Here is a 25,653-nt window from a genome sequence, read left to right on the forward strand (position 1 = left end):
AAGAAAAACAAAGTCAAAGGGAACAAAATATCAGAATATGAGTGGTTCTCCCTCAAACCCAGAGCAATAGCGACAATGTCACTGGTGACGATGGTACTGAGCCAACCCATAACCAACCCAAGACCACAACTTAAAAGTTATAAGAATGCAAAGAGAGATGAAGCAATCACAAACATAAACGAAATTACGTTGCCCTAAGAGCATTGACACCAGGAACTAAGCAAACTCCAATATCTGAAAGAAACAGGTTAGTATTAGATTCCTTACCTTAGAATATCCCCAGGCGTCAGTCTGGATCCGGAAACTTTTGCGTAGCAGTACCCCTGCGCGTCGGTAGGCGTCGTCTGCAGGCGTCCCCTGCGGCTCCGCGTCCGTCGTCGGCGTCGTGCGCCAAGATGACGTCGCTGGAGTATATAGACGCCGCCTCTGCGCGCTGACGTCAGTTCTTGTTCTTCTTTTTTCCCCGCCAGTTAGCGCAGATCCGAAGAGCAGCACTCCGGTCTTTTGACCAAAGTTTTTGAATTTCTATCTACTCCTAAGGTGCCGGTAGGATGCCCGGGTTTAAGAATTGTGACGGGTGTGACCGCACAATGTCGGTCACGGACCACCACCGACTCTGCCTCCGGTGCCTGGGCCCGGACCACGACGTGGACTCCTGCGTCGATTGCCGGGCCTTGACGAATAAGGCTAGACGGGAGCGGTCCCGCAAGCTGCTCGAGCTCCGGGTGTCGGCCCCGCGTCGAGAGCGGTCCCGGTCCGGCCGGAGGTCGAGGGAGCGGTCGCGAGAGCGGTCGCGGAGCCACCACGAGCGCTCCGGAAGTCGTCACCATTCCTCTGGTTCCTCAGGTAAGAAACACAAGAAGTCGGGGCGTCGTCATCGTACCCCCGACTCCCCCCGACGCTCGCGCGATGCGGCCGGGGGTTCGGGTGGCCCCACCCCCCGCGGATCCGCGTGGCTCGCCGGCGTGGCCTGCTCCATACCCTACGGTCCCTGGGCAAGGTGCGTCGCGCGAGGAGATAGAGGAGTTCCTCATGGCCACTGTCTCCTCCGACGGGGCCTACGGCGCCTGAGGGCCCGGTGGTCCCGTCCGGGGGCCCGAGCGGTTTGGGTGCTCCTGCCCCGACGCCGTCGGGTGCTCCGGCCCGGACGCCGCCGGCGGCTCCGGCCCCGGCGCCGCTGGGCCCTTCAGGGTCGACGCCGGCTGGTCCACCGGCCTCTCCGGCGCCGATTCCATCGGGGCAACCCATGGTGCCGCCTCCGCGCGGCGCCGGGGCTCCGGCTCCGGGCGGCGCCACCCCCATTCCCTCTCCGTCTCCGGACGCGGAGTCGGACCGGCGTCGTCCGACGCCGATGGGGCCTGTGGACCCCGAGGAGCCGGTCTACATTGTTGACTCCGAATATGGGGAGGATGTAGAATACGGAGAGGGTTGGGAGGGGTCTGAGGACCCTCTGTCACGCGAGTGTCAGTACGACGTGGACTGGACAGGTGATTTGGGTGACGCCAGTGGTCTGGACGACTCTCCTTACCCTGGCTTTGTCTCGCCTCCTACTGTGGCCTCGGAGGCTGGGGCTGCTTATTCAGTGGTGTTGATGAGGGCTGCCAAGGCCTTAAACCTTGAGCTCCCCGTCGCGGTCGTGAGGCCTAACATCCTCACCGAGGTCTTCAAACCGCAGGCATGCCCGCAGGAGCCTCTGCTGCCGTTCAACGAAGCCTTGACAGACGTTCTTTTGGGCACGTGGTCCAGGCCCGCTTCAGGTTCGCCTGTTGATAGGAACGTAGCCAGACGCCACCGCCCGTGTCCGGACGACCCCAAGTTCCTGTCCACCCATCCCACCCCTGAGAGTCTGGTGATCCAGGCCTCAACTTCCCAGACCGCATTCCCGTCGGCCCCGCCCGACCGGGAATCTAAGAGGTACGACCAGTATGGTAAGAAGGTCTTTTCGTCCCTGAGTCTGGGACTGCGGTCTTGCAACACCGCGTGCCTCTTAGGCCGGTACACCCACTCTCTGTGGGATACGGTCGCGGAACTGCTGCCTGAATGCCCGCAGGAGGTACGGGCTAAGCTCGGCAAGGCTATGGTTGAAGGCCGAGATGCAGCAAGATACTCCATCAGGTGTGGTCTTGATACGACCGACTTGCTGGGCAGAGCGATGTCCACGACGGTGGCGATTCGTCGCCACGCCTGGCTGAGATCCGCCAATTTTTCGGCAGATGTCCAAAATACTTTGTTGGACATGCCGTTCGATGGCAGTCGCCTGTTTGGCGACAAAGCGGACCACGCGCTGGAGCGCTTCAAGGACTCCAGGGTAACGGCCAAGTCCTTGGGTCTTTCGACCCAGCGCCAGCAAACGGGTTCGTTTCGCTCCTTTCGTGGCCAGGGAAGGGGCGGTCCCACACGTGCTGCCAGCCACGCACCGCAGAACACTTCTCAACGCGGTGGCGGCCGTGGATTCCGCCGTGGAGGCGGTCGGGGACAACGGCGAGGTCAGACCACACCTCCCCCCGCAGCATCAGCCTCCAAATCCTCCTAGTCCGTGCTTTCAGGCCCATGTGACGCCAGTGGGTGGCAGGGTTCGCCATCACCACTCCCGCTGGCGCACTATCACATCGGACAGGTGGGTGCTGCAGCTCGTCCTAAGGGGCTACTCCCTCCCCTTCGAGACCACTCCTCCAGCCATGCCACCGCAGAACCACCGTGTGTCAGGGGACCACTTGACACTTCTGCAGGAGGAAGTTACGGCTCTCTTGGCCAAGGGGGCCATCGAGCGCGTTCCTGGGCCAGAAGTAGGGTGTGGTTGCTATTCCCACTACTTTCTGGTACCCAAGAAGGACAAGGGGGGCCTGCGTCCTATCTTGGATCTACGGAACGTCAACGGCTTCCTCCGGAAGGAGAAGTTCAAGATGTTGACTTTGGCTCAGGTCTTGGCTGCTCTGGACCCGCAAGACTGGATGGTGGCGTTGGACTTGCAGGATGCGTATTTTCACATCCCCGTCCTGCCGGCCCACCGGCGTTACCTGCGGTTCACGGTAGGCCACGAGCACTTTCAGTTTATCGTGCTCCCATTCGGCCTTACCAGCGCCCCACGGGTGTTCACGAAAGTGATGGCGGTGGTCGCAGCTCATCTGCGCCGGTTGGGGGTTTCAGTCTTCCCCTACGTCGACGACTGGTTGTTGAAGGCGGGCTCGCCCCAGACAGTCGTCCACCACCTTCAGATGACGGCAGACCTCCTGCACGAGCTGGGGTTTTCCATCAATGTGCCGAAATCACACCTGTGTCCCTCTCAAAAGCTCCTTTTCATCGGAGCGGTTCTCGACTCGGCGCTGTTTCGGGTTTATCCTCCGGAACGGCGGGTCCGGGATATACAGGCTTTGATTCCCATCTTTCAGCCGTTATCCCGGGTTTCGGTCAGGTTGACGCTGCGGCTGCTGGGGCTGATGGCTTCCTGCATCCTTCTGGTGCATCACGCCCGGTGGCGGATGCAGGCTCTGCAGTGGGACCTGAAGTTTCAGTGGGCCCAGCATCAAGGCAACCTATCCGACCATGTCCTGATCTCGGAGGGCACTGCGAGACAGTTGCAGTGGTGGCTTACGGGCCGCGATTGGGTCAGAGGCAGATCCCTCTCCCTTCCCCAACCGGAGCACGTAGTTGTGACGGACGCGTCCCTCCAGGGCTGGGGAGGCCACTTGGGAGAGGCGGAGATCAGAGGCATCTGGTCTCCGGCGGAGTCCCGGCTCCATATCAACATGTTGGAGCTGCGGGCGATTCGCCTAGCACTGAAGGCATTCCGCCCCTTTGTCAACGGGCGTGTAGTGCATGTGTTCACGGACAACACCACCGCCATGTGGTACTGCAACAAGCAGGGCGGAGTGGGGTCGTGGACCCTTTGCCAGGAGGCTCTGCGTCTCTGGCAATGGCTGGAACGTCAGGGCGTGACTCTGACGGTTCAACACCTGGCAGGTTCTCTGAACGCCAGGGCGGACGAACTCAGCCGTCGGTGCTCGGTGGATCACGAATGGCGTCTGAACTCGGACGTGGCGACAGGCCTCTTTCTGCAATGGGGAGAGCCTTGGTTAGATCTATTCGCCACAGAAGAGAACGTGCAATGTCATCAGTTCTGCGCGTTGGAGTTTCCAAGACGGCGCTCGCACGGCGACGCCTTTCGGCGCGAGTGGAGCTGCGGTCTGTTGTACGCCTTTCCGCCTATACCACTTCTGCCCAGAGTGCTGAAGAAGATCAGGCGCGACCGGGCCCAAGTTATCCTTGTGGCTCCGGACTGGGCTCGAAGGTACTGGTATCCCGAGCTACTCAGCATGTCAGTCGGTCCCTCGATCCGCTTGCCCCTTCGGGAGGACCTTCTGTCGCAGCAGCAGGGGACGGTCCTCCACCCGAACCTGTCCAGTCTCCACCTCCATGCGTGGAGATTGAGCGGCGACAGTTGAGGCCATTTGACTTGCCTCCTGAAGTCTGTGATGTGATTCTGGCAGCCAGGCGTCCCTCCACAAAGTCGGTATACGCCTGCCGGTGGAACAGATTTGTGGCATGGTGCACAGCAAAGGCTGTGGACCCTCTCTCTGCCCCTCTTTCCGAGGTTCTCCTCTTCTCTCTCTTGCCCAGCAGGGCTCTGCTCTGGGCACTATCAAGGGCTACCTTTCTGCCCTTTCGGCCTTTCTAAGGCTGCCTGATCAACCTTCTTTGTTCAAGTCCCCTATTGTAATTAGATTCTTGAAGGGCATCACACACATGTATCCACCTGTTCCGTTCGTGATGCCTCAGTGGGACTTGAACCTGGTTCTGACCTTCTTGATGTGCGCTCCCTTTGAGCCACTTCATTCCTGTCCTCTCCGTCTCCTGACTTTAAAGACGGCCTTCCTGGTTGCCATCACCTCTGCCAGGAGAGTGAGTGAGCTCCAGGCTCTTTCTGTCAAACCTCCTTTCATGTCCATTCATCCAGACAAGGTGGTTCTGAGAACTAGACCTTCTTTCCTGCCCAAAGTTGTCTCTGCTTTTCACATCGGGCAGTCCATCACCTTACCCTCCTTCTTTCCGCCTCCGCATCCTTCAAAGGATGAAGAGCGGCTCCATCGTCTGGACCCAAAACGTGCGCTTTCATTTTATATGGATCGCACACGCCAGTTCCGGGTGGATGACCAACTGTTTGTTGGCTACGTGGGTGCGAAGAAGGGACGGGCGGTACATAAACGGACCATCTCTCGGTGGGTTGTTCTGTGCATCAAAGCGTGCTACTCTTTGGCTCGGAAGGAGCCTCCTGTTGGGCTGAGGGCCCATTCCACTCGGGCCACGGCGGCTACTACTGCCCTGGGCCGGGGAGTCCCTTTGCAGGACATTTGCCAGGCGGCTACGTGGGCCTCGCTGCACACCTTTGCGAGGCACTACTGCCTGGACAGTCAAGTCCGGAGGGATGGCTTCTTTGGCCGTTCGGTCCTCCAGGACTTTCTGGTGTATGATTGTATTGGTTCGCAGACCCACCACCGGGGTTGGTATTGCTGGGGTATCTATTCTAAGGTAAGGAATCTAATACTAACCTGTTTCTTTCAGATGAACAAGTTACTTACCTTCGGTAACGATATATCTGTAAGAAACAGTAGTTAGTATTAGATTCCTTACCGCCCCGCCCATCCTCCCCGTTTCTGCGAACTGATACCTAGACTTAAGGACATCCCTTTCAGGGCCCTAGTTTCAAATGGCACCAGTGTTGGTTCTCACATGGCTCTGCGTGTTCTGGCGCTGAAAAGCTGTGTACAAGAACTGACGTCAGCGCGCGGAGGCGGCGTCTATATACTCCAGCGACGTCATCACGGCGCACGACGCCGACGACGGACGCGGAGCCGCAGGGGACGCCTGCAGACGACGCCTACCGACGCGCAGGGGTACTGCTACGCAAAAGTTTCCGGATCCAGACTGACGCCTGGGGATATTCTAAGGTAAGGAATCTAATACTAACTACTGTTTCTTACAGATATATCGTTACCGAAGGTAAGTAACTTGTTCGTCTCGAAAGTCTTGAGTGAAAACCCAACACCTCACCAGCTTATCCATATGAAAAAGGTGCGCAGGTACGACCTAGAAACACAACACATCATAAGCACCGGAAAACAGTGCACCGTAAGACGTTGACAACGCTGCTTGTTTTGAGACTCCCCTCCGCATCTCTCCAAATACTGATACTGATGACATAGAAGAATGTCTTGTAGTGGCGAGAAACTTGTATTCTGCGGTAAATGAGGGAACGATGAAGATGGCGGCACGCAGAACGACGTAAAGCCGGGTGGCTCCTGGCACGTCCGTGAAGCACAGAGTGGAAGCTGTAGAACACTGCGCAAGCTGAAGGCTGGGCTCGTGCAAGGGACCCCAGATGGCAGTTGAAAACAAGTGAGTCAACGGATTCCAACCGTTTTTTTTTGCAGGCGCCTCGGATGAGGGTAAAGACAGTACTAAACATTGCAACAAAACCATGTAAAACAGCTGAGTTCAGGAAACACAAAGGCGCGAGGGAACACCTTGTGACGCGGACTCCGGGGACTGCTCAAGCATGCCACTGACATGGAGACTGGGGCACCTGAGCCAAGACGCACTACCAAAAGGCAGATACAGACCCCACACTCGATGAACCACAACAAGGCACAAACAACGGAGGCTCCTCCTGAAGCACTTCCAAGTGGTTCAACTTCACACAAGCTGTGAGGACACCAATTCTCATCCGTTTTTCACGTGAGGGCTCCACTTTCCAGCTGTTTTTCATGTCCCGCTAGACTTTCCTCCACAAGGCACGAACAAAGGGGCACCTCAGACCATCAAAGGAGGAAAGCGAGGACTTCCTTTGCCAGATGCAGTGGCAAATCCGCACTGGGTCTTGAGCTGGGCACTCTTCAGGACAGGGACACCTCTACAAGCGGCAGCATCCCAAATGTACTTCCCACAAAGGCTTAGCAAAGGAACTTAGTGTAAAAAATGAAGCAGCACAAAATGACTAAATAAGAAAGTCACACAGCAATAAAGACATTCAGCGATGTAACAGAATTGTGCCTTTTTTAATTCATTTTTAGACACCTTGATCGCCAAAATTCACTGGAGATACATATTTTAGACTTTTTATCACTTTTAAATGCAACCACAAACATGTATTGGTCAACAAAAAATGTGTCAACTTTTCAAAATTTGGAAAGAGTTAGTGCAGGTACTCCGGCCTAGGTTGGTTGACCAAATTCAGCAGGGAAAAAGTCTAGGGGGCCAGGGAGGATACTTTGGAAGGTTACCTGACCACCAGAACATTTTTAAGGCAGGTTCCCAACTTTACAGGATGACCACAATAGACATCAATGGAGTGGTCCTGATGCGGAGGATAGAGGCAAAAGATGCTCAGAGGATGCTCCAGTTGAGGTGCGGTTAACGGGGGTGTCTTTGTGGCGGTCTCTCGGTTCAAAGGTGAAGCGGGGCGATTTTCACCACTGAGATAGGGGTCCATCAAAGTTCTCTACATTGCAATAGCAGACCATCCAATGCTGGGCTATTAGTCTCTGTGCACCGCAGTTGGGCGAAATCCTTAGGTGGGTGCTAGTGTGCCATGGGTCTGACGAATCCGGATTTTGATGGCACTCATGGTTCCGGCATGCATGGGTGTAACTTTTGGCTATCTCGTATTTGTTCTTTGGTGCGCCCGGTGACTGGCAGCAAAATGTCTGCAGTGGCTAATCAACCTGTCGGTTGGGGCTGTTCAGTTCTTGTGGCCCTGAAGCTGGTTCCAGGGGATCTACCGACCGATCCTTGGAATCACTGCTGTTGGTTGGGGGCTGGATATCAACTTTTCCCAGACCCAGGATCCGCAGGCACAGTCCAAGCTTCGCTATCTCACAGTGCATCAGGTGCAGTCCTTCTGACAATGCAACCTCTCCTTATGCAGTTTCAAGGGCAGCAAGTTAGTCCTTAAGTCCTCTCTTCTATTCCAGCATGATCAGAGGGGTAGGGTGCCAGGGCTGCCACATTCATCAAGGATAAGAGCTCGGAGGGGGACACAGAGTCACTAGCCAATGGGCTACTGTGTGCCCTTCTTCCTAGTGATGTGTTTCCTTCAGTGTATGGCATCTGACTATCCCAGAGTGCCTCATTCTTCTTCCTTTCGAAATGGCACAACCCTTCCCTAGACGTCAAAAGCCCGGTAGCCCACCCTGGAGGTGTAGCTACCAGTGGGCTACATGCCCGCGAGAAAACCTGTTTGGGGAAGGGCTTTTCCTCTGTCTCCTAATGAATTTTCTGCAGGAATAAAAGGCATCCTTCCCAGGGGTGTTGTTGCAGTCGGCCCTTTCAAGGGGGCTTCACCATTGAAGCTCGTCTGTTGGCCTAACACCCGGAGTTGCCGCCCTGCGAGAGGAGGTCACACCTTGCTCTGCAGCAACTGCCTTTGTTCCTGGGCTGGGGAGTCATTCATATGTTTGCCCACGCAGACAGGAAGCTGTCAGAGTTCCAGGGCCTTTGTGAGGTCACTAGACTAGCTGGAGTACAGTCGCAACATTCTAAAAGTTGCTTGCTTTAATAGTGACTAGTAATTCAATCTGGGCCTTAGATCGGTTTTCATTCCACAATTTGATACCTTACATGACCCTGTTAGGTAGTCGCATTCAGAGATTAGCCAGGCTGGGGTGCCAGACGGTAACCATGTGTTAGCCAATGGGGCTACTAACCTTTCCAAAGCAAAACAGCAATCGGTAAGTTCCCACAACCTTTTGTTTCTTGTTGTAATTAACTCAACATTTTCTTATTTACTACATGGTAAAGAAAAGCCAATTCTTTCTCAATGTAATATCACAGAGTGGGCATATAATCTAAGTGAAATTACTATGTCAAGCTGGGTGTGTGAGCTGTAAATCTTGTAGCACCTCCTGGATGGAATATGCCTTTAGTGGTCGACTTATGTACCCTTGGAAATTAGTACCTGAGGCACCTCTGCTATTAAATAGTACCCACCATGAATACTATCCAGTAACCATCGACTGTCCTAGCACTCGAAGAAAAAATATCAGTCTTGACAATTTGCTCTAGCTGGATTCAGAAATAAAGAACTAGATAGGGTGCTTTTAACAATCAGGAGCTAAACACTTATCAACGACGTATCACATTGCGGCTCCCGAGACAACAGTTGTACTGTCATGTCAGGTATGATTCCTAATTTCAGCATGGAGATTCAAGTCAGTTATTGCAATATGGGATCACGCTGGTCTCTCCTGGGCAAGATTACACAGAGAAGTGACACAAGCGGTATACTCTTTACTACCTTGCATATTTACAAAGGGTAGTGAAGCTATCCCTTCCCATTGGCGCCCCTCTTGTAATGTTCACTTCTGGAAGAAACCCACGTATGCCAGGGTATGGAAATAGGTGTGTGGGAAACAAGGTTTTAGCTGAAGGTGTGCTCACCCTGAAAACTTGCTGCCTTTAGAGTCTTGCATTCTGATACCTATTTAGGAGTACTCACCATCTGCAAAGGATGTGAGTCTGCCTTCCACTATTTCTTATTATAATCTGGATTGAGAATACCAATGCTGTTAAGTCTCTTCCCCCCCCACCTTTTTACATCTGGTCAGGAGCACTACAGTTTTCCATTGATAACTTCAGTTCTCCTAAACTGGATGCCTTGAGCCATAAATTTTGTGATTATCAGATTTGTGGCAAGCGCAGATACCTGCAATGATGTCCTAGTAGTACACATGACTGAGCATTACATGAAATACCATTGCTCAAGAAAGGCAGATTATTAATAGCTTTCTAAAGGATTGGAGTTTGTTTGTAGGGAATATGAAAGAGGGTTCCAGTTCTCAACCAAGAAAGAGTAAGTCTGCCACTGTGTGTCGAGTAGAAACCAGAGACAAGGTTCTGGGAAGATGCTAAGAAAAAAATGTTTCTGAAGGATTTCAGAATCCTCACACTGAGGTCTTTATGGTAAATACGAAGTAACATGCTTGAGCAATTAAAATGTTTCAAATGCCGGGGAATTAATTGTCCTTCAGAGCTCTAGTAGAGGCAGTGCAAAAGCATTCTGCACAGTCTGAAGTTAATCTGATATAGAGAAAGACCAGAGATAGTGTTACACTAGTTGAGGTGTGTCACCCAGATCACAGAAAAGTGAGTAACTAAAGGTGCAAAGAAGAAAGGCCCCTTCTAAGCACCCTTAAATTGAAGAAGCAGGTAGAAGAAACTCAATGTATTTAGGGAGACACACACACACACAGATCGTGGTTAAAAACGGTCTGTGGACCATATTTAGTGTTTGGCAGACTGGATACTCCTTCACAATTGTGGCAAATGTCCCAACCGTGTTATTACTAATGCACAATTGCAAGTGGCTTGTTGAATATGGCAGGCTGAATAGCTGCCACGTTTTTACAGGGCTGTCCCTCAAACCCTAAATAAGGCCCCAACGTACAAGCTTAGGTGAAAGTTAAGGTAAGAATTCTAAATTTGAGGCACACCAGTTGGCTAACCAGATGGAGGGGGCACCGCAATCAAGACCTCAATTTTTTCAGAATTTAATTTTGAGACAATGTTTGCTCATCCAGTGTGCAACAGCAGACAGACTGCTACAAAAGTTACTCAATGCAAGTTTTAACCATCTGGTCTCAAAACATCTTTTGTGTGTTCTGCATAAGGCCATAGCAGCAGGCCAAAAGATCTAACAAGCTTTGTCATAGGAGCTAGATACAGTTTGAACAAAGTGGGGTAAGATTAGAGACCTGATGCGGTTCATACCCTTATAAAGAAGACTAATAAGGACCCAAAGTATCTTATTGAGTGAATCACTCCAGAAACAGAACCGTGGAAGAACATTGTCACAGACATAGGCCTGAAATAAGGACACGCAGTGTCCGAGGTTGCAGAGAGATCTAGGAGGCTCAGGGCTGCCGCCCGGCCCTAATCTAGAATTATTGCGAGTTCAATCATCATAGGTATCAGGAAGACTTGGGTGCTGTGAAGCGCATGGAAGCATGCCTTTGCAGAAATTAACTTCACCTCAGAGGAACATCGTGGCAGATTCTCTCTTGTGCCTTACAGCCACACTTCATGGCAGCAAGATTGCCATTGTGTTTCTTTTATTGTCACTTTGTCTTGAAAAACCTTGAGCTCGAAGCTAAAGACCAGGGCATAGCCCTGTCTGCTGCATGTACCACCCAGAAGGTGAAACCTCTGTCATGCATACAAGCCTATTTTTTCCTCTTCGGCTCATGCGGTTCCCTCTGCTACTCATGCTTGCTGAACTCGTTCCCAGTAGTACGCTATACAGCATGTGCTGCCAAATATTCTCACCAAAAGCACAGATACGCAAGGAGCCCAGCTAGTGCACTTTAGTTGCCCTCCATCTGGTTGGTTATAGATGATACTGTAGTGAGAGACAGAATTTTATGAAAAAGCAAATCTCTTGGTTGTAATTTGTCTGCCACCAGGAAGCTCATTCTGTGCTACTGCTCCCAATGCACATCTGTAATTGAAATTTAAGAGCAGTATATAAGATGTGAAATAAAATGAGAAATAATCAACAGATCTGTTTTTATTTTAATTTTGCATCATTTCGTTTCCAGGACCTCCACGACAAGTGAAAGTTAAGCCAGATTCTGACGTGCTGGTAATTGAAAATGGAACCGCTTTCCCCTTCCAGGTTGAAATTTTGGATGAAGCTGGTAATATCACTACACAGCCCAAATTGATAGTACATTGCAAGGTAAAAAGTCAAAGCAAACGCTGCACATATGTATGCTATGGTGTGTTATGCACACAAGTTTAATAACTTATTGCATTTAACTATATTGTTTGTATATTTGTTTTGTCTGTTCTTAAGTGACTGGAAAAGGTGTTTTCCAGTGGCAATTTAGCCTGAATGTGCTAAATTCCAAAATGATAATTTATTTATTTAGATGTTTCACAATTATTTACTTGCTGTTCAGTGTTTCTCCTATCGAGGAAAGCTTTAATTTGCAGAGTACAACCCTTGTACTAATAATAAAGCTTCAGGATGCTAGAGTTTGTCCAGATAACACAAGAAGATGTGAAGAAGCAGAAATTAACGTTGAAAGACCTCATAACTTGAAATGTGCACTGTGTTGATGCAGTTATAAATTCCCTCACATTTCACAGTGAGAATGCAGCCTTGTTAGAATTGGGGGTCTCTGGTTGGCACAGGTATGCACTTGTGACAAACAGGGACCCTCTCCGCTAGTCAGGGCAAGGGAACTACTCCTCAGAATAACCCCTGCTCACCCTTTAGGTTGCGTGGCGCGAGCAGACAAGGCTAATCGACAGGGCGCTAAGTCAGTTAAGCATTTATGACCACATACAGTAAACACAATGACCCACCACAAATGGACACCAGGCATAAGATTTGTATAAAAAATACGTAGGCTTTATGTAAAAATAGGATACGATTATGCAGGTATTATCACAAGACCAATATAACTTTTAAATATGAGGCCACAAGATTTTAAAAAGGCAAGTGTTCTTTCAAAGTTCTTAAAGATGACTTAAAAAGGCTCAACAGACTGTAAGGTAAAGCTTCGTTGTGTTTTAGCAGTGCTTCTCACTGCTGGGCGCTTCGTAGCGCTCCTGTACGCTGCACGCGGTAATCAAGAAGCAGCCTTGCCACCCCTCACGCGCCTCGCGGGCACGTTAACCCAAGGAGCAGAGCTGGGTGCGAAGCGTACAGCGCTGTCAGGATCGAAGCGCACAGAGATGCGGGGAAAACAGAACGTTGCGGACCCCGAGTCCGTTGTAGACTCGATGTCGAGTTTGTGGATCTTACTGTATCTTGGTTTGGGCGCTGTAGGTACGACGCTCAGGTCCACACGGCGTCCCTGGTAGGGACGAGTCGTACTCACTTAGTATGCGCCGATGGACAAGCGTACCTTCGGATCTTATGACGGCTGGCAGCTTCCAGCAGGCAGGCGCGGCACAGGACCTCCAGTATGGACCGTACTGGGGGTCTCTTCAGAGTGCGGCGCGGCCTGTCTCAGGTGCGGGAGGGCAAAGCGGGGCGGCCGGGTACAGTTCGATGTACAGGCGGCTGTCCGAGGCAAAGGATCGCGTTCCGCTCTGAATTCCGGCGGGAGGGGCGAGGGAGCAGACAGGGGACAGGGTGACAGGGGAGCAGGCGGCCCGGCCCGACGGGGAGAGAGCGACTCTGCAAGAGCGGGGCTCTCAGCGGGCAAGGGCGGCCAGGTTCCTGGGTGTCACGGCCCTAGGAGGGGGCGAGGGGGCAAGGTCACAGCTCCGGCGGGAAGGAAGCACACGGCTCGGTCAAAGATGAGCGAAGGCACAATGTGTGCACTTGCCCAGCCAGCATGACAGTACCAGACTGCACGCAGGTTCTGCAATGGCAGACCTTAGACACATTTTAAAAGGCTGCTTCTGTGGGTGGCGTAACCAGCGCTGCAGGCCCACTAGCAGTATTTGTATTTACAGGCCCTGGCACTCCTGGTGCACTTTACTGGGGACTGACAGTAAATCAAATGAGCCAATCATGGAAATCAATTTACAGGTACACTTTACATTGGGAGCATTCGCACTGCGGCGCGGATTGGCCGTGGCGCAGTGCCCTGAGCAGCGAACACCAGCAAAACATATGAGGCACATAAGCAAAAAGTGGAAGGGAGACTCACGCCAGGGTGCCAGGTCTAAGAAGCCTCCTGCCTACCAGATTCTGCAACTGTCGGCTTTAGTTCATTTCTCCTTCCCCACAGCTGATTTCTTTAAGTTGGAGGGATTCAAGCAGGATATGCTGTCCATGTTCCACATAATCGGACACTGATGCTTGCACGATCACCTGTATTTTTACCATTTTTCCAGGAACAGGCTCTCTGGGCCCTTTATTGAGGTACCATTCTTATCGGAGCCATGACTTAAATCATTTATTTCAAGACCACCTACTTTTGCAGCTCAGCGCATACTGCTCTTCAGCACGAAGTCTTTTATCTATGAGACTATTTTGGGAGGGCCCAGCTGGATCAATCTTAGTCAATTTATTTTGCATGCATTCTACATAAATGCTGGTGCCAAAAATAGCTTTTAAAGGTGGCTATCACTGCAGGCAACATTTTCCTCAAGCGGACAATGAAGAAGATGAGTCTTTAACCTATATTTTTTTCTTCTGTGAATAGATTTCTAAGAGGTATTTTCATCTAACTTCTCTGCGCTCTGATCTGGGTACTTATATAGAGGTCCATAATTCTGCTGGCCTAGATACTAGATGATTGTCCCCCTCCATCGACCTCTTTCCTCATGACATCACATCTATCTACTTGGTGTTCATAAGATTGTAATTTTGATGTTGAGATTACTGGCTAAAATGAAAATGATTAATCTCCACCTTACTTGATTAGAATATCTTTTATGGAAAAACATGTTATCTGCTCCTGCAATGAATAAGAAAGTAGTGAGCAAAGTGTTATACCCTACTTACTGGTTTAACATGTACTCTAGCCCTGCTGCCTCTAGCTGCTCAGCCAGAGTGTGAGTTGGTCTTAGAATGTTGGTGTGCCTATGATGCGTGGAATGCCTGGGTGTCTGGTGGGATGAAAGTTGACAGTTAAAGATGGGCTGAGCAGCTAGGCAGGCTGCTCCTTGTGGGGCTGGTACCACACTAGGCTGGCTGGAGTCAAGACAGATGTAACCTGATCTGAAGACTTAATAAAGAAGACTTAAATATACATCCTGGCTCCTGGTGTCTTTCTACATAGGACACAACACAAAGCTTGTATTGTTTCCAGTTATGCATGCTTTTTTAATGGTCATGTGTCCGTAGAGCCCTAGGGTTCATGCTACATTGGAGAAGAAATGGCTTTCTTCAGGAGTAGCTCCCTCATAGAGTTAATGCTGCATGTTGCATAGCTACTGCCTTGGTCCTATAATGCCTTATGGTAGGTAGTTAAAAGTGCAGGCAAATAGATGGCAAATTACTGGTGGAATGTCGCTTAACTAAAACCTGTACCTATACAGTGGCTCAGTATCTAGATCGTTGGACTCCACCACTGCTCTAGGCAGCCAGAAACGGTTGCACTGTTCAAGATTTGACATTGACATAGAATAGCTAGATGCATGACTGTTCAAAAAGTTCAGAACAGGTATCACTACAGCATGGTCCTGGGCCTCTATTTGTTCTGAGCATATTCACCTACATTGTATGGTCCTTTCATCATTCTGCTTCTCTAGGGTGAAGTTTCAGCCTAAAATGTTTGGAGTAGTCCTCTTGATTATAGATTGTTTATTGGAGGGGTCTCCAACCTTGTCTGTAGTGAAAGCTCCTTCTGATCAGTGAAAATCATTGTGAGCTACTGAAGACTAAACAACGTGCGCATTGTTACCAGACACCCTGACACCAAGCTTCATTGACTGTAACCCTAATGTCCATAGAGCCAGATACTATGGTTTTAACAAAATACGTCGATTAAGGGCACTATGACAGGGCTGGCATGTGTGTCAGTGAGAGCATGGTCTTTGGGGATGAATGAACATGTGTGCGTATGATTGGGATACATTTGTATGGGTAACTGAGAGCCTGTGTTGTATGTACTTGCAGCACAAAACATACCTTTCACCGCATATAAAACAAACATACAATCATTTTTTTTTTAATGGGAGAAATTTAAAGTGCAGAAAAATATTCTACAACAATGTTCTTAATATGGAACATTTTTCTGCACTCTATATTTCTCTCATTTAAAAAAAATTGCAGTATTTTACAGTTATACTTATGGTACAGTGTCATCTGGCCACTGGGAGTAAGGGGCCCACCGTTTGTAAATGCAACACTTTGAAATGGGAGAAAATTAAAATGAAGATTTAACTTAATCTTTAAGGTAACTTTTCATTTGAATTTTTACCATTTAAAAGCATTCTGAAACACAATTGTGTTCACAGCTCCAATATAGTGTTGTCAAGGACTTTTACTTAAGAGTTAAATGCCTAAGTGAGTCAGTTGGTCACCGCTGTAACCCAGCAGGGTCATGAATCTGACCGAACACTGCTCATTATCAGGCCCTGCTATCTGCAGCCTGATGATAATAATGTAAAAAAAAGCATGTTCGAGGCATGTGGGCTGCTGAATTTATATCTATGCATAGATCGCCGCCTAGTGTTGGGTCCGGATGATTGCACATTGTTGTCCTGGAAGAGTCTTCGAAGTATCACAAGATAGGTGGCTCCTCCCTGGACTACAGTGCGCATGGGCATCCCCTCCATGCTCAGATTGTTTTTTTCCGCCATTGGGTTCGGATGTACTTCTTGACTCACGTTCGGAAATTATAATAGTTACTCTTTTTCGGGGCCAAAAGGCCTTAGGGGCATCGGTATTGTCTTTCGTTCGGTGCCTTTCAGCTTTCCTGTTCTTTGAACTCGACTTCGGAAGACTTTTAGTCTTCGACGCCAAAGGCCCGTCGACGATCGACGATGGAACGGAGCCCGTTCAAGCGCTGCCCCGTCTGCAACTCTAAATATCCCCACATCGACGTGCACCCGGTGTGCAACAAATGTCTCTCACCGGATCACGACGAGGCCAGTTGCATGGCCTGTTCGAAGTTCAGGTCGAAGAAAACTCTCCGTCTTCGACGCGCGGCACGACAGTCGGCGCGTGAATCGGCACCAGACCCAGAAAACATCTTCGGTGGTGACAACGACGAAAATGTACAAGACGACGAACCGGAACACTCGAACCCCGCGTCGGAGCCAGACTCCACCTACAACGAGGACGAGGAACAACTCTACGTCCATGATGAAGACATCATCGAGGTAGGAGACGACGCACAACCTCTCGGAGCCGTCGACGACGACTCAAGCGAGGAGCGGGGCCCCATACAGACACTTCCACGGCTCAGGTCGAGGCATCGCCGGAAGGCCTTAGCCAAGATCTTCGACAACGTTCTCTAGTCCCGCTTCCAGGCCCGACTAAGAACATTTCCAAAGAGCCATCAGTAGATCGACCACTCTCAGTGGAAAAATCGAAACCGAAAGCAAAAGACCCAAAATCGAAACCGAAAGTGTTGACTACAACCGTCGGCTCGAAGACTTCGGAGCCGTCCAAGTCAAAACAAGTGCTCGACCCCTCGGAGTCGACAGGGGGCGTCGAGCCGAAGATCGGAGCGACAAAGCCTGTGTCTGCTGTTAAACACGTCACGTCGACGTCAGCGTCGAGGCCCGGCTCCAAAGATGGCGCCTCTTCCAAAGGACTCAAGGCCCAAAAGGCCGTCGACTCGAAGATCCAGAAGCCGCAACTGGTCAAGGCCTTCGAGCCGAAAAACACCATCGGCTCGAAGGAACAATCCTCCTCCAGCATCACAAGCGTCCCTACTCCGCAGCAACGCGTCGAGGCGATGAAAACGCACAAGCACGCGGACCAGTCGGAGTCGGTCGGATCGAAGTCGAAGCAGGTCGGTCCGTCACTGATGCCTTCGGCGCCTATCAAATACGGCCTGCCCCCAACGGCTAGACCTAAGGCTGTGCAACCCCAAAAGGCTGCAGACTCGTCCAAGGCAACATCAGTAGCTGCACCCGCCCAGCCTCGGACCGAAGACGTGCAGTTCCAGCCACCAAGCTACGACGAGCAGTCGAAGTTATACATCGACTCCGAATCAGGCAGGCTCACCGTTTACAAACGGAAAATCAGACCTGAAACACCTATGGAGCCTTACAAGATACCACTAAAGAAAAAGAGAGACTCCACCACCTCTCCAATTCTTTTTGAACCCATACACACATATGGGCAAGGCTATTCCTACTCACCCACAACAGTCACTGAGGACGTGGGGGAAGAGGACAATGATGAGCAGTTTAACTACCCCATGGACACAGATCAAGATGAGTCCCAGCCATGGGCTGACACTGTTGACCCTGATGAACCACACACCACCCCTGACACTCAGTCATATGCAGTCAAGACTTCGCCTACTGAAGACACTGCTGCGTTCAACGCGCTCATTGAAAGAGCGGCACATAACCATGACGTGGATATGCACGCTGACCCCGTGGAGGAAGACTTCCTTTTTGATACATTCTCCACATCTGAAAAATCTGTAAAAACTCTACCTATGCTCAAAGGTGTGCTCAAACATGCAAGTGACATTTTTAAAGAGCCCACTAAAGCAAGGGTGATAAACCCAAGAATTGAACAGAAGTACCGGCCTGCGCCCGTGGACCCTACCTACATCAAGGGCCAACTCCCACTGGACTCCTTGGTGGTGGCTAATGCTCGCAAAAGAGCCAACTCGCAAACAACGGGTGATGCTCCTCCTCCGGACAAGGAATCCAAAATCTTGGAGGCCTCTGGAAAACGTGTGGCTGCTCAGGCTGCTAATATTTGGAGAATCTCCAATACCCAGGCCCTGCTAGCAAGATATGACAGGGCACACTACGACACTTTAGAGCAGCTACTGCAACACCTACCAGATACTTATAAGGAGGGAGCAGAAATGCTTGTACAGGAGGGGAAGTTAATTTCCAACGTGTCCATTAAGTGCGCGTTAGATGCAGCCGACACAGCAGCTAGGGCCATAAACACTAGCGTTATGCTAAGGAGGCATGCATGGCTCCGCATCTCTGGATTTAAGTCAGAAATCCAGACTACCCTGCTCAATCAGCCAGTTAACCCCAACTTCCTGTTTGGTCCAGAAGTAGACACCACTCTGGAGAAGATTAAAAAGGACACAAACTGCGAAATCCATGGGGGCTCTGCAGTCTCAGCAGTTCAGGGGCGGTTCCTTTCGTCGCTCCGGTAACAGGGGAGCTTCAAGAGGACAAGCGTCACAACAAGCCCAGTACAGCAATGGAGGCACACAAACCACCTATAACCAGAACAATAGGGGTGGATATCGTGGAAACAGTACCAAAGGCAGGGGACGTGGAAATAATAATACCAGATCCTCCGCCACTAACAAGCAGTGCCGTCTTGTCACTGCCCCCCGCCCATATAACACCGGTCGGGGGGAGACTCCAGCAGTTCCTGCCAGTCTGGGAAAGCATAACCACGGACAGGTTGGTGAGACAACTTATACAACACGGTTATTGTCTAGAACTAACCTCCTCTCCACCCAACATACCCCCAAGGCACCGTCCGCAGAGCACATGCACTTATTGCAGCAAGAAGTCATATCCATGCTGCAAAAAGGGGCCATAGAGCTCGTGCCTGTAAAACAACAGGGAACAGGGGTGTACTCTCTGTACTTCTTAATCCCAAAAAAGGACGGATCCCTCAGGCCCATTCTAGACCTCAGGCCCCTAAACCAATATATCCTATCAGAACACTTTCACATGCTCACATTACAGCAAGTTCTGCCGTTGCTCAGTCAAGGAGATTTCTTGGCAACCCTAGATCTGAAGGATGCATATTTCCACATTCCCATTCACCCCAGTCACAGGAAATACCTCGGGTTCACCATCAACAACCAGCATTACCAGTTCAAGGTCCTGCCTTTCGGGGTCACTACAGCCCCCAGGGTGTTTCCAAAGTGTTTAGCAACAGTGGCCGCGCACCTTCGGAGACAACATATCCATGTCTATCCGTATCTGGACGACTGGCTGGTACAGGCAAAGTCGGCCCGGCAGTGTGCCAGACACATGTCCCACACAATCCACCTCCTACACAGTCTGGGATTTTCGCTCAATTACTAAAAGTCCCATCTTCAACCCGCACATGTACAGCAGTTCCTAGGCGCAGAAATAAACACGCTCGCTGCCACGGCGCACCCGAATTCAGCGAGAGTCAACAGCATGCAACTGCTGATTCAGAAATTCAGGCCACAACACTCACTCCCGGCGCAGGTGTTCATGCAGCTGATAGGCATGATGTCCTCCTGCATCTTTATAGTCCCTTACGCGAGGCTACACATGTGTCCGCTTCAGGAGTGCTTAGCACGCCAGTGGAACCAAGCTCAAGGACAGCTAAAAGACCTAGTGTTGGTGACCGGTCGTGCATACAACTCTCTGCATTGGTGGAACACACAAAACCTTTGCAGGGGACGACCGTTCCAAGAGCCTGTACCACAAATAGTACTGACAACGGACGCATCTCTCCAGGGCTGGGGAGCGCATGTCCTTCATTACACAGTGCAGGGACTATGGACACCGCAACAGCAGAAGATGCACATCAACCTACTAGAACTGATGGCAATCTTCATGGCAATGAAGGCATTCAAGTTGCATCTCTGCAACAAAGTCGTGTTGATCCGGACGGACAACATGACTGCACTGTATTACATCCAAAAGCAAGGGGGGACACACTCTCCACAATTGTCACACCTAGCACAATGCATGTGGAAGTGGGCCATTCAAAGGAACATGTTCCTCATGGCGGAACACCTCCCAGGGAAGGACAACCAGATGGCGGACTTGCTCAGCAGACACAGCCATCAGATGCACGAGTGGGAGATACATCCCTCAGTGCTCCAACCATACTTCCGTCGGTGGGGTCATCCAGAGATAGACCTATTCGCCACACACGAAAACGCAAAATGCCGCACCTTCGCCGCCAGGTTCCCACACCCGCAGTCTCAGGGCAATGCGATATGGATGAACTGGTCGAACAGATTTGCGTACGCCTTTCCTCCAGCTCCACTCATACCGCTAGTGGCACGCAAACTGAGGCAACACTCCATGACGCTCATCCTGGTGGGAGATACATCCCTCAGTGCTCCAACCATACTTCCGTCAGTGGGGTCATCCAGAGATAGACCTATTCGCCACACACGAAAACGCAAAATGCCGCACCTTCGCCGCCAGGTTCCCACACCCGCAGTCTCAGGGCAATGCGATATGGATGAACTGGTCGAACAGATTTGCGTACGCCTTTCCTCCAGCTCCACTCATACCGCTAGTGGCACGCAAACTGAGGCAACACTCCATGACGCTCATCCTGGTTGCTCCAACGAGGGCAAGGCAAGCGTGGTACACCACGTTCCTAGAACTTTCCGTGGTTCCCCACGAGCGCCTACGGCTCACACCCAGTCTCCTCACTCAGAGCCATGGAGACGTTCAGCACCCCGATCTGCAGCAGTTGAGCCTGGCAATATGGCTCCTGAAGTCATAGAGTTTGGCTACTTAAACCTGCCCCCTGACTGCATGGACATCATAAAGGAGGCTAGGCGTCCTACCACAAGGGCCTGCTATGCGGCCAAATGGAAGCGCTTTGTTATCTATTGCTCCAATAATAACATAAATCCGCTGGATGCTTCCACGCAAAATCTCATAAGTTACTTGCTGCACCTCTACAAGTGTAATCTAGCGTATAGTTCCATCAGGATACATTTAGCAGCAATGGCAGCTTATCTTCAAAATAGACAGCACCTATCCCTTTTCAGAGTGCCAGCCATTAAAGCTTTTATGGAGGGACTGAAAAGGGTCATTCCTCCAAGACACCCGCTGTAGGAGAGTAGGGTCTGCAATCCTATGATCACCCAGATTTTTGCTTTTTGCTTCACTGGTTTACGACTTTCCCTGGCTGTGGGCCTGCTAATCAGACCCACAGCCTAGCTGTTCTCTCTATCCAAATTGTACTCAGGTACTGAATTGGCACTGGGCCCTCTCTGAGTCCCTGTACCCAGGGCTGAGGGGTACCCAGAAGTCTCCCAGGGGCTGTAGCATGTATTATGCCACCCCTGGGCTGACTAACTAAATCTGACACAACTGGCTGCTTGGCAGCTGGGGCAAGGTGGTGTAATCACCCTTTGCTTTAGATATAGTATACCTATATCTAACCCTGAAATGGACACACAGATCTCCTATCAGTCACTCCTATGGCAGGCCTTAACAATCCTGAAGGCAGAGTGCTTGGAATCGTGTGAGATAGTGCTCTGGCATGAGCTGAGCCTGTCTGCGGCTTTCGGGACCCATCCCTTAGCCGTTTCCATGATATCGCATACAATATACTCTTAAGTGCATTATAATCCTCGCGGTTATATGCCAACTCTGGTATCGCTTTATCAAAACATGTCGAGTAAGGTGTCATACGAATTGGAATACTAACCCCTCGCCAATTCTGGTGACGGGGTTAGCATTCCACCCTTCTAGAGGGACACGACATGTATGTAACCTGTAACCCCGGTTAAAGTTAAACAGAGCCTTAGCTCCACAAAATGGATGCTGCCACCGAGACACAAGTCTGCCCTCCTGCTGCTGGGAGTCCTCCCAGAGCAGGAGGCAAGGACAAAGGGTTTCCTGCCAGGGGCGGTGCCAGCACCGTCCCAGACAGGGTTTGTGTATTCTAGGTAGGCAGGGCTTCAGAGGAAGGTGACTGCAAGTGGCACCCGGTGCTCACTGTGCATAGGCCGGCTTGAACCAGTTCCAGGGGCACTCCAGCCCCTGGCCTGGGGAAAGCCCGCCAAAGGAGAGGGGTGTAACCACCCCCCTCCTAGTCCCACCCATAGGGCAGGACTTAGTCGCGTGCCAGCCCCCTTTTGCAGGATAAAGGTAGGAGCAGGCCCCCTTCCAAATTAGATCATCTTTGGAATCAAGACACGACTTTCTACGAAAGGACTGCAAGATTTCTTCTTCAAGATTCTCCCTTGTGACTAAGGAGTAGTCACCCTGCATCCGCAGGCACCATCTTAAGAACACTGCGGTCTGCTGCAAGTCCTTCCTCCGGAATCCGACTGCCCAGCTCGACGAGAACGGGCTTCCCTGGCACCTCTGACCTCTACCCACCTCTACAGCTAAGCTGAGAACCGTGGGTGCGACGAGACCTCGAGGGACCGGCCATCTTCAGGACTGCACGACTTCTTTCTAGCACGACCGCCGAGGGATCCTCTGGTGAGTGCTTTGGGGTCCGAGAAGCCCCGACCCTGAGCAGCCCCGGCACCGAAGTTCAGCCTCCCAGCATCTCCACGATCTGCGTGGGGCCCTTCTGCTTTTTGCTGCTCACCGCGTTGTTTGGCTACTAGCCCGCTGGATTGTGGCCTTCTTAACGACGCCCGACGACATCACTGCTGCTGGTCTGGTTGCTCCAGACTGGCCCTTGCTCCCTTCCAAGAGAGGAGCACCCCGGACCCTCCTGGTCCACTCCAGACGCCATTTTAGGTCCACCGCGTGGGCTTGAATTTGCCAAGACTTGTTGCCCCAATCCTGGGTCCAGCGACGTCGACAGCATCATCCATCGTGGGACAGTTCGCACCTCCATCCTGGTCGCCGACAACGCCTCCTGGTCCGTGAGACTGCAGAGCCCAGCGTCGCCCACTCACCTGACTGCGGAGACTTCGCCCGGTGCCATCCTGGTGCCCATTTAATCACTGGCTAGTGATTCAGAACTTGGTCCCCTCTGCTTTCAGGTTTTCTTCTTCCCTGATCCAGGCTTGGATCTCTTCGAACTTTTCTTCACTGGCCGCCTGCCAGCAACTTCTTCTTCAGGCTCCTGGTCCGTCAACGTGGGTTTCCGACGCAACTTGAACCCTATGCAGCCGCAGCCCCTGGGCTAGGTAAATCCAGCACTCCGGTGCCCCAGCATAGTCCAACACTCCAAGTGTTCGGATCCACTCCCGTTTTCGTCCCAGCTAGTCGGGTTCACCCGAGAACAGTAACTTTGTGAATTCTAGCTTCCATAGACTTTTTCCCACCTTACGCGTGAGAGTTCCCACTCTGCACGTGGCGTCCCTAGGCCTCCTGCTCCTAACCTGAGTGTTCAGTATTGTAGGCCTAGCGTTTCTAAAGTCTCTGAGAATCGTTACTTACCTGCTAGTAATTCGCATTCCACTTTTAGAGTATATGGTTTTTCGTGCCCCTCGGGCATTTGTGTAAATTGTGCAACTTAAAGTATTTTCGTAAGAGTTTTGTTGTGTGCTTAGCTCCCTGTCTCATAAAGAGCCAGGGTAGTCTTGTTATAAATAAAAACACTGTTTATTTTCATAACAACTTGTGTGGTGTCCTTTCACTTGGTGTTCAAGGGGTAATGTGATGGTAAAACAGCTGGCTTAACACGCCCTCTAGAGTCTTAGCCTTAGACTGCTCGTATCCATGCTACTAGGATAGCTGGTCTATAAGGTTGACTTACAACCAATCATCAATAAGGGTTGTTTGGACTGATATATAGTGATCACTAGAATAGTGAGCACTGCACATCAGGCCAACTTCTCACACCCGCCTTCCCCTGTCTGGAACCTCAACATCGTCCTCACCAGGCTCATGGGCCCACTATTTGAGCCATTTCACTCTTGTGAGATACAATTTCTCACATGGAAAGTGGTTTTTCTGGTGGCTATTACGTCGCTACGACGAGTTAGCGAGCTGCAAGCCCTCACTATTCAAGAGCCAGATACATCCTAATAGGGTTGTCCTACGCACCAACCCTAAATTTATGCCCAAGGTAGTGTCACAGTTCCACATTAACCAAACTATTGAACTACCTGTGTTCTTCCCAAATCCTGATTCAGTGGCAGACAGAGCACTACACACACTAGATGTTAAAAAGGCTCTCCTGTACTACATAGACAGGACTAAAGATTTCAGAAAAACTAAACAACTGTTTGTTGCCTTCTCGCCACAGCAAAAGGGCAACCCAATTTCTAAATCAGGTATAGCCAGATGGATTGTTAAATGCATCCAGATCTGTTATCAAAAGGCTAAACGCACGTTAACAATCCCGCCACGAGCGCATTCCACACGCAAGTTGGGGGCATCCATGGCTTTCCTAGGTAACATCCCCCTAGAGGACATATGTAGAGCAGCCACATGGACCAACATACACACATTCACCAAGCACTACTGCGTGGATGTCCACTCCAAACATTAAGGTGCTGTGGGTCAGGCTGTTCTCAAAACTCTTTTTCAGACTGCTGCAGCTGGCACGGGCAACCGCCGCTAGGGAGGGTACTACTATTTATTCTATGCATAGATATAAATTCAGCAGCCCACATGCCTCGAACGGAATATGCTACTTACCAGTATGCATCTGTTCTTGGCATGTAGGGCTGCTGACATTTATATCGCCCGCCCTCCTCCCCGGTGCCTGTCGGAGCTGTAGCATTCAGAATTCACATACTTATTCTCATGCATGGTCATCACTTACTCTATCACACTCCATCTCTGCCACAATGGCGAAAAACAATCTGAGCATGGAGGGGATGCCCATGCGCACTGTAGTCCAGGGAGAAGCCACCTATCTTGTGATACTTCAAAGACTCTTCCAGGACAACAATGTGCAATCATCCGGACCCAACACTAGGCGGTGATCTATGCATAGATATAAATGTCAGCAGCCCTACATGCCAAGAACAGATGCATACTGGTAAGTAGCATATTCCTATCTTGATTTTAGAAGGATTTGTGCTTATTTAAAAGTTAGCTCAAGGCTGTGAGCTACTCTGAATGTGTCTGGGAGCTACTGGTAGCTTGCGATCGACTGGTTGGAGACACCTGGTCTATTGTCTCTCATTTTCAAGAGACTCATGTCCTGCTTTTTCACAATATTTATAATCGCCTCCTCTTATCTGGGGTTAACCGTGTTAGGACATGTTGTTGGAGGAGGTGCTTATATTTTTAGGCTCATATGAAGGGGATGTTTTACCCTGGGCCTTCATCAAATCTCTGTCACTCTATTCACCATTTTCTGATAGAGACTTCTAGCCACAGATGCCTCACCTTTAGAATAACCCACCCCCATAGCGTCAGACTGTATCCGGAAGC

The 25,653-nt window shown here is 50.7% G+C and overlaps 1 protein-coding gene across 1 annotated transcript in view; it reads left to right on the plus strand.

Moving 5' to 3' along the window:
- SMCHD1 (structural maintenance of chromosomes flexible hinge domain containing 1) overlaps positions 1 to 25,653 on the plus strand; it is a 2,317,253-nt gene that overhangs the window by 819,431 nt on the left and 1,472,169 nt on the right. Inside the window, exon 23 of the mRNA XM_078687460.1 lies at positions 11,589 to 11,728. Within this exon, the coding sequence (XP_078543586.1) occupies positions 11,589 to 11,728 (140 nt within the window). The remainder of the gene's footprint in view (positions 1 to 11,588; positions 11,729 to 25,653) is intronic.

Source organism: Lissotriton helveticus, chromosome 4_1 (genome assembly GCF_964261635.1).
Source record: "Lissotriton helveticus chromosome 4_1, aLisHel1.1, whole genome shotgun sequence".
NCBI classification, from domain to species: Eukaryota; Metazoa; Chordata; class Amphibia; order Caudata; family Salamandridae; genus Lissotriton; species Lissotriton helveticus.